An 18,182-nucleotide genomic window follows, 5' to 3' on the forward strand; every position below is an offset into this window, starting at 1 on the left:
AGAAAATCTAGCCATTACCACTGATACATAACGTTTCAACCTATATATATATAGATATATATATATATATAGATATATATATATATATATATATATAATATAATCATGCTCTAACCTTTATGTAAGAAAATCTAGGCCTTACCACTGATACATAACGTTTTCAACCTAATAACTATATATATATATATATAATATATATATATATATATATATATATATATATATAGTTGAAACGTTATGTATCAGTGGTAATGGCTAGATTTTCTTACATAAGGTTAGAGCATGATACTCTAAGTGAAATAAGCCTTGCACGTTTCAGAACCTGAAAATGTGTAGCCTCGTAAGACATTACTTTCTGATTATACACTTAATACAATACTGGAGCAATGGTAGCTAGTGACAGTCCATCAGCCGCCCTTCCATCGCCCCCCCCCACCCGCCCGCAACACTCTGCTAAACAAAAACAAAAAGTGGGTTCAGGTAGACTATAACCTTATTTACGAACCTTTTATGAAAGCACTCTCAATTAAATGCAATTAAATGACTGAGGACAAATCTGTTCTCAAAATTCTGTTGAAAGCAAATGTTAATGTTACACCTGCGATCTGTTCATTTATTTTCCCGTATCGATGTCGCGTTTTCAAACATGGACGACGTCAGTTTTGCCAACGATATTTGTTGCTCTGGAAATGATTGGTTAAATATCTGCTTTACTACATAGGTTACCGCTATTCAAAAATTTAAAAAGTCGGTACCTATCGTATGCATAAATGGCGGCACCTGCCTAGACCTATCCGAAGTTTCAAATTGCAAACACCTCGATTAGTTTTTTAATAGAAGCTATACTGAAGTTGTTATTATTTATATGACCAAACCATGACAAAATGGAAATTGCATAAACCTGAGCAACTGTGTAGTACTTACCACAGGCTACGTCCTAAGTTCCGTTTTCTCACTATAACTTCGGCTGTTTACAAGATACAAGAGGCTTTCGGTGTTTTTCCAAAGAGGTGTTTTACGCCAATCTGTTTTTGTGATTCTGCATAGTAGGTGACTTGATGATATACGCTCCAGGAAAGTTTCGACATCTTTTTCTTGATTTTCATGCGTTTCACCGTCAATGCCGAATGTAGGGAATAATTTAACCACCGAATACTGTCATTTATTCCGCACTGCACTAGGATTACTCGAAACTTGATCTGCCGCTTGAACTGTCACCCAACAGTTTAGACCGAATCATTTGAAACACTGCGTTATGAACTTGATATTAATTTATCATAAAAACAGTTGTGCTCTAGTTTCATATAGCATTTATTTTAAACATTGCGAACAAAAATATAAGGACATGTTCAGATGCTTCGTACATTTTTTTTCTGTTTATATTACAAACAATAACCTTAGAACTATATTTAACCAAAAGAAAAAAAAGCCACATACCCTAGTACAAAAAATAACCTTACCTTAGAACTTTTTTATTAAGTCCCAAGAGAGGCAAAAAACATTGACTCTCGCCATGGACGCCATGTTTCCTAGACCTACATATACTTGAAAGGACAAAGCCAACTCGATCATTAAGAACTGCTTAATCTGAAATTCTAAACGAATCATGCAGATAATTGGTTAAAATCGGTTGTCATTTGATATCCCGTGCGGTTTTTGCAGTTACCAGTGCGTTTGTTACTGCAAAATTTAAATAATCATACTTATGTACTATCGTATCGTTAGATTCAGCCAGCCTTATGCGCGCACGGGCTCTTGCTTCACAGCAGCCCGTAAAGAACTTGTGTACTGAAATATCTCAATTTCAACAGTAAAATTATCGTGGAATTTAGATAACCTAAAAGATATGAAAAAGTAAGATTTCTTGTTAATAGACTGAGTATTCACTTTGTATACCAATTAAAATAATGCGCTATATTTTTCGTAAAGTTGAAAAATATTATATTGAAGTTCCTAAGCTTGCTCTTCTCACAGGTAACCAAAAATCATCAGAATTTTTCTGTTGAAACTTATTAATGTCATACCAGACCCCTCATTTATTTATGTATTATATATTTTTTTATGTTTATGAAACGTGTAAGCGAGCCCCTTGTGGGTTGATGATATATTTCCCTTTTTTTTTTTTATTCTTGGTTCTCTCTTTCAAGGTGGCACATTCATCTAGACTTTTTTTTAGAGGCCTCTATTCTCGGAATGTAACCAGTTCAGATTCTCTGGTGTTAGTGAATCTTGATTATTAGCTACTTTGCAGTTTGATTATATTTTCTAATGAGGTACTCTTGAATTAACTTCGAGGTCTCACGTCCATTTGCAAGCAAGAATTTTAGCAATTTAATTTAATTTCACTGAATTTCAGAGACTACGATAGTTAAAGGTCTCTTGTCTTCAGAATTTGTCATAACATGCTGAGGGTATTGCTTTTTGGTACTTAAGACCTTGACATATTTTTCAAGGTCACAGACCAGCTTACAGTATGGTATATAATTAACAGAGATATTGATGAAACGTAGTAAGCTGGTGACTTGTCTTCACTTTGGCCTGTTTTTCAAGGTCGCGTGACTATTTCATGGACAAAAGTATAACAGCAAACGCAACAAAGTAAACAGTGTTTCTTGCCAATGCTTGAGCTACCCTGCATTTGTTGATATTTATATTAGTAAATTAACTTTCCAGATCTCCTTATTTGAGGCTTTTGGAGCAATGGAGCAGCGAAGTGAGACCAGCTATTCCAAAGTGCAATACGACGGGAGTGTTCCCATGAGCTTCAAGAAACAAATGACTGTCGTGATGGAAGAAAAGCAAGTGCAGTCACTCGTGTAAGTTCATGGATGTCCGGGTGTTTGAGAGATTTCCATTTCAACCTCTTTCTGGATGACAGGTGTCTGGGAGTGCGAAACTGGCCAAATGTTCAACTACCTAACTCTGCTGTAGACAGTTTCGGAGTGTGCCCGTCTTACGTCACTATACAGACCCGTTGTCCAAAAAGGGGTTGGATGGAATTCAGCTTTATGCCGGGAGACATCCATGAACTTATAGTGACTATAGAGTTACTCTCAGATGATACAGATACGTCAGGACTAATTTGATCAGACAGTTTTTCTAAAATATTAACCTTCCTGTGTCTTTATTGTACCTAAATACCTGAAAAAATTTTTTTTCTTTAAAAATAGCCATTGTAGATGAGTACTTGGACATTCTTATTTTGTCACTTTAGGGTAAATTTCAAGATTATAATACATTATTATATAGAGGTGAAGAGCCACTGAGTTTTGTGTGGTCCTCCTAGACTCCTAGTCCTAGTCTCCTAGAGCCAGTTTGTCTGTCACGATTCCCTCCCTGGAACTGAAATTCCCCACTGGTTGAGAACCACTGCGCTAGTATATTCGTATATACAAAGCCTACATAGGTTTTTACATCCAATATACAAGAAAGCAAGTGACAATAGGCCAATAGAATTAATTTGTCTATGTGTAGGTCATTTCTGCTTAATGAAATCTCTAATGATAATTTTTGTCATTCTTGAGAACATTTTTTTTCTAGATTTGTCCACAGTTAGATATGAAAAGGTTTTTGATTAACTAACAAATTAATTATAGCGGTGTGACTCGCGAACGAACACCCAACAGTGCTAGTTTTAAGAGAGAACCTCTGGAACTGTAGCAGTAGGTTCGCGCGCCTGTGGCTCCCGAAACGCTAGACCCTGGCTTTTACTTTCACAGTGCTAGTAAGAGATTTCACCTTGAACAGAATGATGACATAACGTTGCCTTGTTTCAGTACCGTTTATAGGGCCTACCCGAGGGATAGATATAGTTTTGATCATGACCAAATTCACAGCAACTGAAACGATAAATAAATCATACAAGTAACAAACGGAAGCCTTGTTAGTGGAACCTGACAAACACGAAGGATATTCCTTTGAGTTCAGTTTGGTTTCAAGAATACAGATGGAAAACTTTAGATATACTTTTATTGACTCCAGTGCTCTATGAAACATGCTTAGTGTTACACCCTTTATTATTTACTGGAACTTATTTATCTCACGCACGCATTCCAAGAAGAAATTTAGAAGTAGTGTACTTTCATGATTGATAATCAACACACTTTCTCAAGAATATATTATAACTAGACTGATGAAATCGAAAAAGTCTTCATGTAAACAATTGTAACAGTTGTTTGATTCTACAACATACCGTCTGCAAAACTGCTCAAGTCATTGAGAATCACTTGTGTGGCATTTTCATCAATATCTCAGTTAAATACACAAGGTCTGTTGGATAAAACCTTACACCAAGGATTATAAACGGATCCTATCAGTAACCATTCAGAGCAAAATTTCATATTCTGTGGCTCGACGACTAACGGAGCGACCAGAGACACTGAAAGCCTACCACAATCAAAGAGAAGAAGAGAGACCAAGGGACGAGTTTGGACGCGGCGTTGCAGGCGCGGAACCTCCCGTAATCTACTTCTGTGATAGAGCACCTGTGCAGTTTTTGGCAGTTGGGGCTACATACTGATGCATCCTCGTATTTCACTGTGTTGGCCACGTAGTATCGATCGAACAGCTTACGGTCGTTCTGTTAAAATAAAAATAAAGTTATTGAATAAAGATGATGATGATGATGATTATTATTAATATTATTATTATTATTATTACTCAGCAGATGAAACCCATCCATATGGAACAAGCCCACCAAAAGGGCCACTGACTCGAAATTCAAGCTTCCAAAGAATGTGGCGTTCTTTAGGAAGAAATAAGAGGAGGAGGTAAAGGGAAATACAGAAAGAAGAGACCTCACTTATTAGAAAAAATGATTAAATTAACAAATAGATAAAAATGCATTAAAATGCAAGGAGAATGGGTGACTGAACAAAGAATAACCAAAGAGAAAATTGGTTTTTGATTAAAGCCTGAACAAATAAAAAAAATAGAGTTGGGTGATTGAATACGGAATGAACTGGTTGAATAAAGAGCAGACACACAGAAAAATGAGTAATTACACAAAGAATATAAAAATAAACGACACAATAATTGAAAAATTAGTAACTGAGTAAAGACTTGTGAAATATGAGAAGTTGAATAAAGAAAAAAGGAGTGATTCAATAAATAGAAATAAAAAAATGTGAGGTAATGAATAAAGAATGCAAATGAAAAAAAATAGTGATGGAAGAGAGAATTTTAATAAATTAAAATTGCTATATGTGGAATTTAAACAAAATTAACTGTTATTATTATCATCATCATCATCATTATTATTATTATTATTATTATTATTATCTAAATCAACTGATTATGGTACCCTTAAGTGTTAAAAAGTTTTGGTAACACCAGAGTACAAGAACTTAGATTCCAATCAAATGACAAAATATACAGACTGAGATTAGTCAAAGGTTGAATTTCAGGTCCTTACCGTCATCCTGCTATTGAGGTCAAAGAGCGAGGAGGCAGAGATATTCTTCAAGCTATAATAGGTCGTGAAGTTGTACTCGAACTTCCACTCTGGTTCGTCTTCGTTGGCTGCTCGGAGGTCCAAGTAATAGGTCGTTACTTCCTTAAGCTGAAAGCAAGTCGTGAGAATAGTCATCTTTTTTTATGCCTGAAAGTGACCTCTATACCTGGATTAGTCATCCAGGTGGATTAGTCATCCAGGTATAGAGGTCACTTTCAGGCAACTTTGAGGGCAACAGAGGCATGAATGTTTTTTTTTTTTAAACTGAAGGTGCCCATAAGCTTGTCCCAGCCAAGGAATGATATGATTTGGGTCTCTTCGTTAGACGAGAAAGCTACCAATCATGCTACAGATCAAATTCATAGACAGAAACTCAGCTAGGCTGCAGCCCAGGAATGATGTAATCTGGGTCTCTTTGTTAGACACGACAGCTACCAATCACACCACAGATCAAGGGGTCCTTTGTTAGCGCCCGCACCAATCCACCACAGATCAAGTCCCTGTTAACAAGAGCTACAATCACCACAGATCAAGGGGCCCTTTGTAGACGAGAGCTACAATCCACCAAAGATCAAGGGGTCCCTTTGTTAGACGAGACAGCTACCAATCACACCACAGATCAAGGGGTCCCTTTGTTAGACGAGACAGCTACCAATCACACCACAGACCAAGGGTTGTTTTGTTAGACGAGTAAGCTACCAATCACACCACAGATCGAGGGGTCCCATTGTTAGACGAGACAGCTACCAATCACACCACAGATCAAATTCATAGACAGAAACTCAGTTAGATTTTAAATGAAGAGAAATTAAACTTTTACGGTCAAGTCACAAGAAAAGACAGATATCAACCAACCTTCCCAGTTTCGGTATCATAGGAGACCAGCCTTATGCCAGGATTGTTGGCACCCGTCTCTTCAGAAAGAGTCGACTTCCAGGGTGTGACGCCAGGTGCCAGCAACTGGTAACTGATCGCCTGCGCCTTGTCATCTCTCCTGTCGTCCTTGAAGAACAACCTGCAGGAGGTCACAGTTAGTCTGATTCCCGGTAATCCTACAGTTTAAGGGGTCCAAATTCACAGCTCCCTTGTGGGTGTGTTTGTTTAAGTTTTCTTTCCTATTTTCAATTTCCTCTTTCATTAGTTCTGCAAACAGTACTACATCTGCTAAGAGAGCAGCTTATCTGCTTACAGAAGCAAAGATAGTAAAAATCAGAGCGGGGACCCTTCATCCAGCGAGGCACTTTAAACCTAAAATATATATATATATATATATATATATATATATTATATATATATATATGTATATATATATATATATGTATATATACATACACACACACACACACACACACACACACACACACACACACACACACATATATATATATATATATATATATATATATATATATATATATATAATGTATATATATACATACATACATTTTTATAAATATTATGTACATAAATACTAAAATCCTATTTCGTACATATTTAGAAACACGCTCAAAGCACTTTGAAACCTCTACCCGAACTCAATAAAAAAACAAGACGAATTACCTGAAAGAATCAGTGTGGTGGTGGGCGAAGAACTGAGCCTCGATAACTTCGTAATGATCTTGTATTAACTGTTAAAAAAAAAAAAAAGCAATATCTTTAAAAAATATGAGTTTTTCGTTGACTGGTTACTTTGGTATATCCAATTGGTATGCGTCACCTCCCAGGTGCTATAGTAGATTCGCATCAATCGTTCACCTTATGTCTAGGCCAGTCCCTTACGACGCCCCTGATAGGCTGCTGATAAGCCAATCGCAGGGTTGGAAACTCTCAGTCTCTCTCGTGAGTTCAAATAGGTAGGATGTATGTTCCACCTCTCCTGAGGGATACTTTTGAAAGACGTATCCCTCAGAATTGGAACATGCATCCTGCCTATGCGAACTCTCTCGAGAGAGAGACTTAGAGTTTCCAGCCCTGTGATTGGCTTATCAACAACCAATCGGGAGCGTCGTAAGGGACTGGCCTAGACGTCATATGCACGGTTGATGTGAATCAATTATAGTACTAAACATGGCGGAAGCTCATTGGGGCTAGTACTAAACACGGCGTCCCACTGAGTTTCCTCCGTTTAAGTCGCTGTAGTCTTAAGCCAAGGCTCAGTTTGTCGCTGAAGTGCGACAGAATAAAGCCAGTTGCCGAGAGCGAATGTGAAATATGCCTCAGATGGGAAAAGAATGGACTATATGCGGCTGTGATGAAAGTTTGCTTTTTCATTGTTGAAAGAAGGAAACTTTCATCTTGAATTGACTACCCAATGATTTTTACGGAACTTTTTCAGGCAACTTCCTTGATTAATATTGAGCCTGAAAGCATGATCTTACACAATGATTTTTACGGAACTTTTTCAGGCAACTTCCTTGATTAATATTGAGCCTGAAAGCATGATCTTACACATATGAGAATACACGGTATTAGCATTAGATAATACTAATCCTACATAGAGGCGTGATATTCAAATGAGCTTTTAACCAACCTTAATGAACCGCTGGTTATACCTCTCCTGGTACCAGTGGAACCCTTCTATCTTCTGCTGGTATCGCTCGAAGTTGCCAGGGGGGATGTGGCCCATGAGGTACACCTGTCAGGAACATGAAAGGCTTAAAAAACAAGGCGTGATCCGCGAAAATCTACGGTCAAATGGAGCGTTGTTTCACCAAAGAAAGTTCAAATAAATACGCTATATTTTATTAGAAATAATTGTTCTGTACTGTTAAACATGCGCATGCACATTATTTATTAATTTTACATTTTCATTCTAATAAATAAATCATAAATATCCTATCTTAAAATTCTTGTAGCCTTAACTCAATTCGAAATACCTTTTCAGACCTTTTTATAGGCTTTTCCATCGACCAGTGGTCAAGTCCATCTAACTTAAATTCTAAGCGATTATTCCGTTAAGAGTATAAAGGCGATTCTGCCTCAAATCTATCTCTTCTGGATTTCCTTGCCTGAGACATTTTTTCATTCTTTCATTGTTTCTATCATAAAAAACTCTCGAGATTCATACCTTCATACAACTATACTGGCCAAATAAACTGCCACCAGAAGTTGTTAACAGCAACAGTGTGGAAGTTTAAAAGAAAGCAAGACAAAATCATTAGGACACTGTGAATGAACAGTAAAACCTGATCCTACAGATAAGTGAGCACACGATGTCTCCTCGGATGGACTAACAAGTCTTTGAAACATTCTAATCCTTGTAACTTCAGTCCTTTTCCAAATTCATAAAATTTACCGTACTGGACACTTCTAACTTTTCCAAAGTACTGGACACTTCTATCCTTTCCAAAATACATAAAATTTACTCTTACTGTACAGGACATTTGTCCCAAAATACATAAAATTTACTGTACCGGACACTTCTGTCCTTTCCAAAATACATAAAATTTACGATACTGGACACTTTTAGCTTTTCCAAAATAGTGGATACTTCTGTCCTTTCCAAAACACATAAAATTAACTGTACTGAACACTTCTATACTTTCCAAAATACATAAAATTTACCATACTGAACACTTTTAGCTATTCCAAAATAGTGGACACTTCTGTCCTTCCCAAAATACATAAAATTTACTGTACTGGACCCTTCTGTCCTTTCTAAAATACATAAAATTTACCATACTTGACACATCAATACTTTCCAAAATAGTGGACACTTCTGTCCTTTCCAAAACAAATCAAATTAACTGTACTGAACACTTCTATATTTTCCAAAATTTCTAGCTAACTGACCACTTACCACGACCAGGTCAAATGAGAATCAATACTGACCTTCCTGCCATTCTTAGCCAAGGTCGTCAGCTGTTCATCGGCCCATGCAAACTGGCGATCAGGGTCGTCTGCCGTCTCGTTAAGGGCCGTGGAGTTATTACTTTTGTACCAAATTAATGTATTTAGGGCCATGACCGATACTTTGGATCCTTTAATGTCCGCCACATAGCGACCACCTGGAAAGACGTACCGTCAAGATAACATAAGGTAGGTTTTTTTGCGTTATTTTTTTTATATGTGAAATGTATCTACATCATATTATTTGCTTCGTGTGTTTTTAAGTGCTTGTCCCGTGTGTGTGTGTGTGTGTGTATTATATATATATATATATATATATATATATATATATATATATATATATATATATATATATATATATATAAATATATATATATTTGTATATATATAACATATATAATATATACTATATATATATATATATATATATAATATACATATATATATAAATCTATAGTATATATATAGATAAATCTAGTATATAGATATATATATATAATATATATATATATATATGTATATATATATATATATATATATATACGCAAGCACACACACATATATATCATATATATATGGAATTAATCAACACACAATCACATGTGGAACGAAAAATAAACTTCTGACTCAAATCAGGATATAACCCCGGTCTTTCAATTACGTGTGGCTTAGTTGGCAGCGGCGTTGTCTCCCAACTGAAAGACCGGGGTTCTATCCTGATGCGAGGCAGAAAGACAAAACTCACCCTCGCCGGAACTTACTTGAGTTGAAGGACCTAAAGGCCTTGTCAGGATCCAAACGGTCTAACCAACGCTTCCATAATTGGGCTACTTGTCCCTGAAGCGGGCTCTGTCCTGGGGGCAGCTGACGACAAAAAATAAATTAATTAATTAAAATAAAATAAAAAATAAATAAATCAAATCAAATGGAAAAATTCCCGGCGCCAAAGAAAAGGGGCAGCTGCCAGTAAATAAATAAATAAATAGATAAAATAAATTAAAAAGTCCCAGCGCCAAAAAGAATGAGAGAAATATAAAACCAGCTGATGCTTCATATTTCACACTTTTTTTTTATTCGGTCTAAATAAAATAAAATGTAAAAATCTCGGCGCCAAAGAAAATCAGAGAGAAATATAAAACCAGCTGATGCTTCATATTTCACACCTATCTTTTTTTAGTCGGTCTAAATAAAATAAAATTTAAAAATCTCGGCGCCAAAGGAAATGAGAAATATAAAACCATCTGACTCTTCATATTTCACACCTATTTTTTTTTATTCGGTCTAAATAAAATAAAATTTTAAAATCTCGGCGCCAAAAAAATGAGAGAAATATAAAACCAGCTGATGCTTTATATTTCACACCTGATTTAATTTTTTATTCGGTCATGCTGGTTAGCAATTATTCGACCCTTATCTTATCTGAATGACAAAGATCATGTTGTGTCAACTTGTCAGAATACCTTGAAGATTGTCGCCCTCTTATCAGTGTAATTGAAGGAGTGATATAATACACTTAATATATATATATATATATATATATATATATATATATATATATATGTGTGTGTGTATCTATAACTGAATCGCGAACATTTGGAACGTAATAATAAATACATAAAGGCAAAACCCACAAATGAAAGAGAAAAGACGGAGTACTGTGAGGTCTTTAGACTCAATATATATATATATATATATATATATATATATATATATATATATATATATATATATTGCTTTACTTTTTTTTAGTCTTTCTTGTTCTTTCTTTGGTCATTCTATCTTCTTTCTTTGTACCTGAAGGTTGGTGTAACAGCAGTTGTTTTTACTTTGCTTTACTTTTTTAGTCTTTTAATGTTTTTAATTGTCATTTTAAGAATCCAGTGTATTTTTAGTATTTTAATGTTATTATTTTGTCATTTTTCAGACTGATGATGCACATAGTCATGTGCGAAACGTTTCTTAATGAATATATCTTTTAAAAAACATCCATGTGTCTTCGGCATTCCTGAATTTATATATATATATATATATATATATATATATATATATATATATATATATATACGTGTCTCATACCTGGTTTTTTGGATGGTAATCGTGGTTGCCAAGCACTGGTAGAACAGGAACGTTGGGGAAAGTATCGTTAAGAATGTCTGTCAGCGTTTTCACGATTTCGACTACGGTACCAGTTGAGAAATACTTGTCCTCCACGTGCGCTGTGTCGTCTCTGCCGAGGTAAGATAGTTTAGCTAGAACTGAGCTCTCTCTCTGAAGTAGACAGTAACCTATTTACTTTAAACGAAAACCAGACAAGAAATGATGGATGGAAACTAGAGGTGAAGAGATACAACGCATCCCATTGTGGGAACTTGTTCGCACACAAGATATGTGACACATGGAATAAACCGCCACCAGAAGTTGTAAACAGCATCACTGCGGAAGAGTTCAAAAGAGAGCTAGACAAAATCATTAGGACACTGAATGAACAGTAAAACCTGCTCTTAGAGATAAGTGAGCACAAGATGTCTCCTCGGATGGACTAACAAGTCTTTGAGACATCCTAATCCTTGTAACTTTCTCTCTCTCTCTCTGAAGCTAAACATGCATTTTTTTTAAATTAAAGTAACTATAAGTTTATATAAACTATTGTAACTCTCTCTCTCTCTCTGAATCTAAACATGCATTTTTTTTATTAAAGTAACTATAAGTTTATATAAACATCTTGTAACTCTCTCTCTCTCTCTCTCTCTCTCTCTCTCAAGAAAAACATACATTTTCTTTATTAAAGTAACTACATATAATAAGTTTATTCAGTTGTATTCCACATAGGAAAATGAAAATGGTTTATCTCAAAAAATCCCAAACAGTTTCGTCCTCCAATGGACCTCTTCTTGGAGTGTTTATTAATAAACGTTCCAAGAAGAGGTCCACTGGAGGACGAAACTTAGGTATTTTCTTATATATACCATTTCCATTTTCCTATGTAGAATACAACTGAATTACCATATCTCCGTGCCTAAGAAGATTACCAGTACTATAATAAGTTTATATAAAAATCAAACTATACTATATCTATATGATAAGTTCACATAAAGATCAACCGCTTGAACTACCTTACCCAGTCCACATAACGAAATCCGGATTCGAGTGTATTTTGCGCATAGCATCCACGGCTGACAGAACCAGCTGTATTGGAGCGTCACAGAGATAGTCCCCGTAAGGCCCCGGCCGCCTATTCCGAGCTCGCGATCTGCAATGCAATTGGCGAAGGAGTTCATTAGGATTTCACCATATTTGTTTCACATTACTCAATGAGATGAAAGGAGAATATGAGGATCAGTTTCAGAGCGATAGTGAAAATGGCACAATGAACGGGTGGATCCCAAACGGTGATGAGTTCTATTGGTTCTCAACAGAACGGTCTAGGTACACCCAGAGCCGTATATAGAGCTAGACCTAGACCGTGCTCAACAGGCCTGTTAACTTCATGGGTTAGAGGTTGGTATCTAGCACACACACAACTCTCGTCTCCATCTTTGGTATGCCACGATTTTGAGAGTCGAAAATGGCAAAATTACAACTGAGAAATATTTTCCGAAGACGCAAATGACTGGAAAATGTAGGCTCAGGCCTATAGAGGACTGGTGACCAACTGGAGGACGTGCACTTTTGAAAGACGTACAGATGGAAAACCGTGTCTTTTTCAGTGACTACGTGAATGGAGGAGCCCGTTTCTGTCAGCTGCTTTTTCCAGACAAGTTAAAAGAGAAATGATAACAACAGTAGCATAGGCCACACCCATATTCTACCTTCAACAACCTTGTACACAGAGGGAACTGAAATAAAAAGGCCCTATTCGGTAATGTTCTCAGAGGATCTGGTCCGGATGTGTACAACACTATCGAACTCTCATGGATTGCAAAGAAGGGAAGAAAATTGTGCACTTTAGCAGACTTTATACATTTCATCAGGTTAGAGACATTACTAAAGATATGCGCAAAATATAGAACATACTGAAGGATGTGAAAGGGTGGATGGACTGAGACTGAACCTAAGCGGAGATAATACAAAATGTATATTTATAAGTTCAAATTTATATAAAAGCAGTGCAAATAATACAGAGTTGAGGAACTCCGGAGAACTACGTGATAAACATTCGGATATGAAAACCCATATATTAAATGTGGTAGATCAGGTTGGTTTAGGGGCTTACGTTGTATCTTGGGTGTGGGAAACATAAGGAGATTATTTTAAAGAAGATTCTATAGTTAGTTTTTAAGGTATGGCGTCCCGCTTTTTCAGGGAAGGTCCTGGCCTCTGTTACAGCTCGGGACTGTGACTAGTAGTAATTAGTTCGGAAATGGCAGGTACATAACTTGCTGCAACAAACGGCTATGACCACACTTACTTGCTCTTCCAGCACATTGAAGCCGTGTCTCCGTCTGTCGTGTAATTGACGTCCAAGTGGAAATCCGTTACATGCCAGAATGTTCCTGGGAAAAGGATTCTGATTAACAACAGCTTTCTATGCATTTCACATGTTTTTATTTCTGATCACTGTAATGTTCTCCAGATGAATTCCTTGTCAAAGAAATGCTACAGAGTAGAATCATGAAATGCTTTTGGATGATAAAAATAATGAACCTTGAAATATTCCAATTATTATTCACGATGACCAAACCACAGCGGTTGCTCGGTTCACAGCTTTTACTGAATCATCATAACTATAACTTTTGAACATCTAAACAAGACTCACCAATGCGGGCTTCACTAGAGCAGATCAGGGCAGTGAAGATTATCAGCAGTACAGCTTTCATGATGCCTCAAGTGAGCCCTGTGGATTGGTCACATGTTAGTAGCATTACTCTAAAGTCAAACGTTCTGTGCTGGGATACAAAATGAAAGAAGGGTATACCATTCAAGGCAGTGCCGGACAGGGTCTAAAAATTGTAGTGGCGGACTGGGTCTAAAAACTGTGGTTGCCAGATGACAAAAAGGGGGCCCCTCCAACCCTCAGCCACAATACTATAATAGAGTTTACACGACAAATATACATAAAATATTTGAAAATGCATAAGTAGAAACACGCAAGGCAGAATACTGGAACGTTTATTTTTCACTTAGTGTAAATCACTTAGACCTATAGGAATGAAATTGTCCATGGTCTAATGTACGAAGCCCACTTGCCATCGGGAAAGCTGGCAACTTGACCAGTCCGCCACTGATTCAAGGACGTGGCTGATCCCTACCTACGCAGTTATGATATAAAATCCACGTAGATTAACGTATTTGAAAGCTGGGATTAACCCGGACAATTACAGTTTCGAAGTATATCAGGAGGTGAAGGTTAAATGTTGTCTTACACGAAACCCAACATTAACGCAATGAAAATCATGTTTTAATTCGCTTTTCCTTATATATTTGTCATAAAAACACCGTTTTGTGGATTGTAAACTCCTTAGCCTTTAATCATTTACTTGGGCAGTCCTACTGCTTTGCAAAATCATGTAAGACTGGAATATTTTAAAGAGCACTACAATGTGTATATGAGTATAGGGGGAAAACGGCAAAATTCCAGGTCAAACCTGCTTTTTAGTCATAAAAAAACATCACTCAGCATTACAATAAAGTAAATATAATCAGTGAAACTGACTGATGAGCAAAGCTTATCGGGTGCCAATGTTACTGATAAATCACTAAAACACTGATTACACCATTCTCTCGCTGTTGTTATAGGTCTAGGTGGCCCTGTGCCAGCACGGACTCTTGTCCTGCAATTCCGAGGGATATATACTGCGAAACCACATGATCATAACCACATAATCACATCTACTACTACGAAACTGATGAACACATCAGTAATGGGATTTTTTTTTCCAATATGCCAATAAAGGTCAGCTACTTCATCAGCCATCAAAAGTAGTTTCATTGCCTGCTTGAACTAAGACAAGAATAAAATACCTAGCACTGTTGATCGCACCATATTCTATTATTATATGTGAATAGCCACCATCTTAAATATATATATATATATATATATATATATATATATATATATATATATATATATATATATATATATATATATATATATATATGGCGGAATTGGATAACTTAATTTCTGGACGAAGTTTTTTCGGAATATGCAAAATCTTTCACAGGTCACAACCTAATTCTTTAGACCCATGGGGAAACGCAGAGAAGGGCTTCGTTATCTGAAAGTCTTTTTCACAGCAAATACTCAATTTCTTTTAATTAATATCAGCGAATATAACGATTTGTCTATGAAAACTCAATTTACTTTTTTTTTTTTTTTAAATCGCCGGTTCCTGGGACTCGACCTTTCACTGATACAATGTTTGGTTTCGAATACAATATTGAATAATCAAAATAATATCAGCAACAACTCGAAACTCGTATTTGTTTTATTGGCGAAAAGCTGAAACGTTTGACTGTCTAGACAGCAAAAACTCCTTATAAACTAAATTCTTCGAGGACGTGCAAGATTTATGAAAACCCAGCATATTGTAATTAAAGACATTCCCGATACTTATAAAAACAAAACAATGAATTGTTTGTGCGGAGTGTGTTTCTAGACAGTGAACTGTTTTAGAACCATCACATATTCTTTTTTTTTATGGGGAAAAGGGGATAATTTACCTTTGACGTTGCTTTTACAAACTTGGCAACCCTGCTTCCTCCTGCAAGAACTTCAGTTACCAGTAGGACAACAAACAGACCTTTGAAATTGCGGCCTTATAAGGCAATTCCAAATAAGTAAACACTGAATTATTGAATAAGGCTACCTAAAAAGAATGGTCGTAATGGACACTTGTAATTTAGATTCTAATATTAACAAATTATTGTTGGAAAACTTACCTTTTTTTTTAAAGTTTCCTTTTAGTTGTCTTTAGGATACACAGAACGAACCCTTGACGCGGCAGAGGACAGATTTAATGTGCAGTTTTTACGGGCGAGAATACTTAAGTGTCAATACTTCAAATTGCGCTCTTATCGGTCTTCATTATCAAAATGACATATCAAATCATTTTTTTAGTCCTCGGTAGATTTAAAATTCATGGTTATGACGAAATTGACCATTATCACAGGGTTACAGACATCGTACGTTGAGTTATGTTATCGTATCCAAAGCGATGTTGTCGTACGTTGTAATTAATTATCGTATTTGAGTGTTGATATCGAACGGTGGGTGCTGTAATCGTCGGCTCTATTATCTAGGAATGTGGGAGGTATGGTTAGAGACTATCACTCTAATATATATATATATATATATATATATATATATATATATATATATATATATAGATATATTATATATATATATATATATATCTATATACTAATATGATATATATATATATATTATACATATTACACAGTGCAATTTCCATTTACCCAGTATTATCAAAGCAAGGATTTTGAACAAGCATTACTTTAAGGTTTCACATGATGTCGCAAAAACTCTGACAACGTTTGCCAACATAGTTATCAACACAGTGTGCAAGGTCATAGTAATAACGAACTACGGTGAAGACAAAACAAACATCCATACCTGCTCACTACTAATCGTCCGCTGTGATTACTTGATAACACCTGTAGACGGCCGGGAAATATCTTGTCAGACCGGATGCCGCCAGTTTCATCATAATTACCATATGATCTTTCAACCTAAGAGAAAGGCATGATCACTATGAGGACAATATCGCAAACCTCATCCGAAAACCAAGCAAACAAAAAGAGTGAAGCTAGTTTCAAACAAAGTAACTGTGAACAGCTTCATGGGCATGTGCAACTCAACACAAGACACAACAGTACCGCGAGTAAAGTTGGGTTTCTCATTCTCGCGGTCTTAACTCGCCTTTGCATCTTGAAAAAGATTGCGGGAAAATAAGTATGTCACCCGTTATAATTAAAAGTGGAATATAGGTGAATATTATCTTTTGAAGAATCAAATAAATTAAAGACAATAGAATTTATTCAATAAAATACGCTTCCGGTGTAGATCGAAAAAAAAAAAAAACAGAAAATGCGCGTCAAACGCGTCAATGTAAACATTAAACTAAGAAACTCAAATTGTTCCCTTCGGAAAAAATTGCAACTCAAATTCGAAAATGTTATGTTAAAATAATAATTGACCAAACTGGAATATGTAAGTGAACAAAGATATATTTTACACACAACGAGCAGTACTATTATACGAATTCAAGAAGAAGAAAGTCTTTTATGAAAAAAGGACCTGAAACAAAATAATACCAACTTCAACACAGCTTTAGAAGTGCAATTTAACTGCAACATTGTTTGTTTAGCGACCATCAAGGAACCCACACCGGGGGAACAACAGAAAAATGGGGTAACTAATTCCAGTGGAACAATGACACAAAAACGCCGAATATGTATAACAAGCAGTAGCATTCAAATGTCTTAATCAGTTTTTACAGTTCACTTCACCTCCAGAATATGGAACTTTGTGGCTTCCTCTTGGCTTCGTTAATTGTTTATCTGCTACTTTTATGAGCAACATTTCACAGGGAATTTATTCACGAGTTGTCAAATATAACTGACTTACAAAACAACATTCTTGTTGGCAAGTGACAGCCACGGTAAAGGCATCTAAAACAGAGAAAAGAGGATAAGATGAAGTCACCTTTAGTGCCCATGGTCCCATAACTTTATAGTTGTCGTTAATAAAGGTTGTTTTTAGTATGCATGTTGTTTGGCAGAAATACGTTTGAATTATGTGTTGATTAGCACGAGTATTTTACTATGATTGGGTTTCGTGAACAGGTGATTAAATTTTTGGGGAGAGAGAGAAGAGAAATATATTGTACCTTCCGGTAAGAAGAAACCCATGAGTGGGAGT

At 36.0% G+C, this 18,182-nt stretch overlaps 3 protein-coding genes across 10 annotated transcripts in view; 1 reads left to right on the forward strand and 2 right to left on the reverse strand.

The window, feature by feature from the left end:
• Positions 1-1,165, reverse strand: part of LOC135226352 (uncharacterized) — a 111,504-nt gene extending 110,339 nt beyond the window's left edge. For all 4 annotated transcript variants that reach the window (XR_010317213.1, XR_010317212.1, XM_064265795.1 and 1 more), the window contains exon 1: positions 925-1,165. The gene's annotated coding sequence lies outside the window, so the exon portion shown is untranslated. The remainder of the gene's footprint in view (positions 1-924) is intronic.
• LOC135226348 (peroxidase-like) overlaps positions 1-3,959 on the forward strand; it is a 30,717-nt gene extending 26,758 nt beyond the window's left edge. Inside the window, exon 15 of the mRNA XM_064265779.1 lies at positions 2,674-3,959. Coding sequence (XP_064121849.1) covers positions 2,674-2,820 — 147 coding nt within the window. The 3' untranslated portion in view covers positions 2,821-3,959. The remainder of the gene's footprint in view (positions 1-2,673) is intronic.
• Positions 3,952-18,169, reverse strand: LOC135226351 (acid sphingomyelinase-like phosphodiesterase 3b). Of its 5 annotated transcripts, XM_064265789.1 has the most exons (14): positions 18,151-18,165; positions 16,875-16,990; positions 16,183-16,536; positions 14,058-14,136; positions 13,710-13,794; positions 12,420-12,551; positions 11,378-11,528; positions 10,063-10,165; positions 9,284-9,459; positions 7,983-8,087; positions 7,013-7,080; positions 6,308-6,467; positions 5,414-5,560; positions 3,952-4,579 (listed from the first exon to the last, which is right to left on the reverse strand). In XM_064265789.1, the coding sequence occupies exons 4-14, from the start codon at positions 14,116-14,118 to the stop codon at positions 4,358-4,360; spliced, it is 1,410 nt and encodes a 469-aa protein (XP_064121859.1). In that variant the 5' UTR covers positions 14,119-14,136; positions 16,183-16,536; positions 16,875-16,990; positions 18,151-18,165; the 3' UTR covers positions 3,952-4,357. The 5 variants fall into 5 exon arrangements, with proteins under 5 accessions (XP_064121859.1, XP_064121861.1, XP_064121858.1 ...); XM_064265791.1 differs by lacking the exon at positions 16,183-16,536 and having other exon boundaries at positions 14,058-14,135; positions 18,151-18,169; XM_064265788.1 differs by lacking the exon at positions 18,151-18,165 and having other exon boundaries at positions 16,875-17,142.
• Positions 18,170-18,182: the final 13 nt, after the last annotated feature.

Source organism: Macrobrachium nipponense, chromosome 14 (genome assembly GCF_015104395.2).
Source record: "Macrobrachium nipponense isolate FS-2020 chromosome 14, ASM1510439v2, whole genome shotgun sequence".
NCBI classification, from domain to species: Eukaryota; Metazoa; Arthropoda; class Malacostraca; order Decapoda; family Palaemonidae; genus Macrobrachium; species Macrobrachium nipponense.

Bases quoted from the DNA above. Each gene is read 5' to 3' on its own strand.
- LOC135226351 (XM_064265791.1), bottom strand. From the start codon at position 14,118: ATGAAAGCTGTACTGCTGATAATCTTCACTGCCCTGATCTGCTCTAGT. The intron at 8,088-9,283 runs GTCAGTATTGAT...TGTTCCTGACAG, and splicing joins TGGCTAAGAATGGCAGGAAG to GTGTACCTCATGGGCCACAT. The intron at 6,468-7,012 runs GTAATTCGTCTT...GACCTCCTGCAG, and splicing joins CACCACACTGATTCTTTCAG to GTTGTTCTTCAAGGACGACA.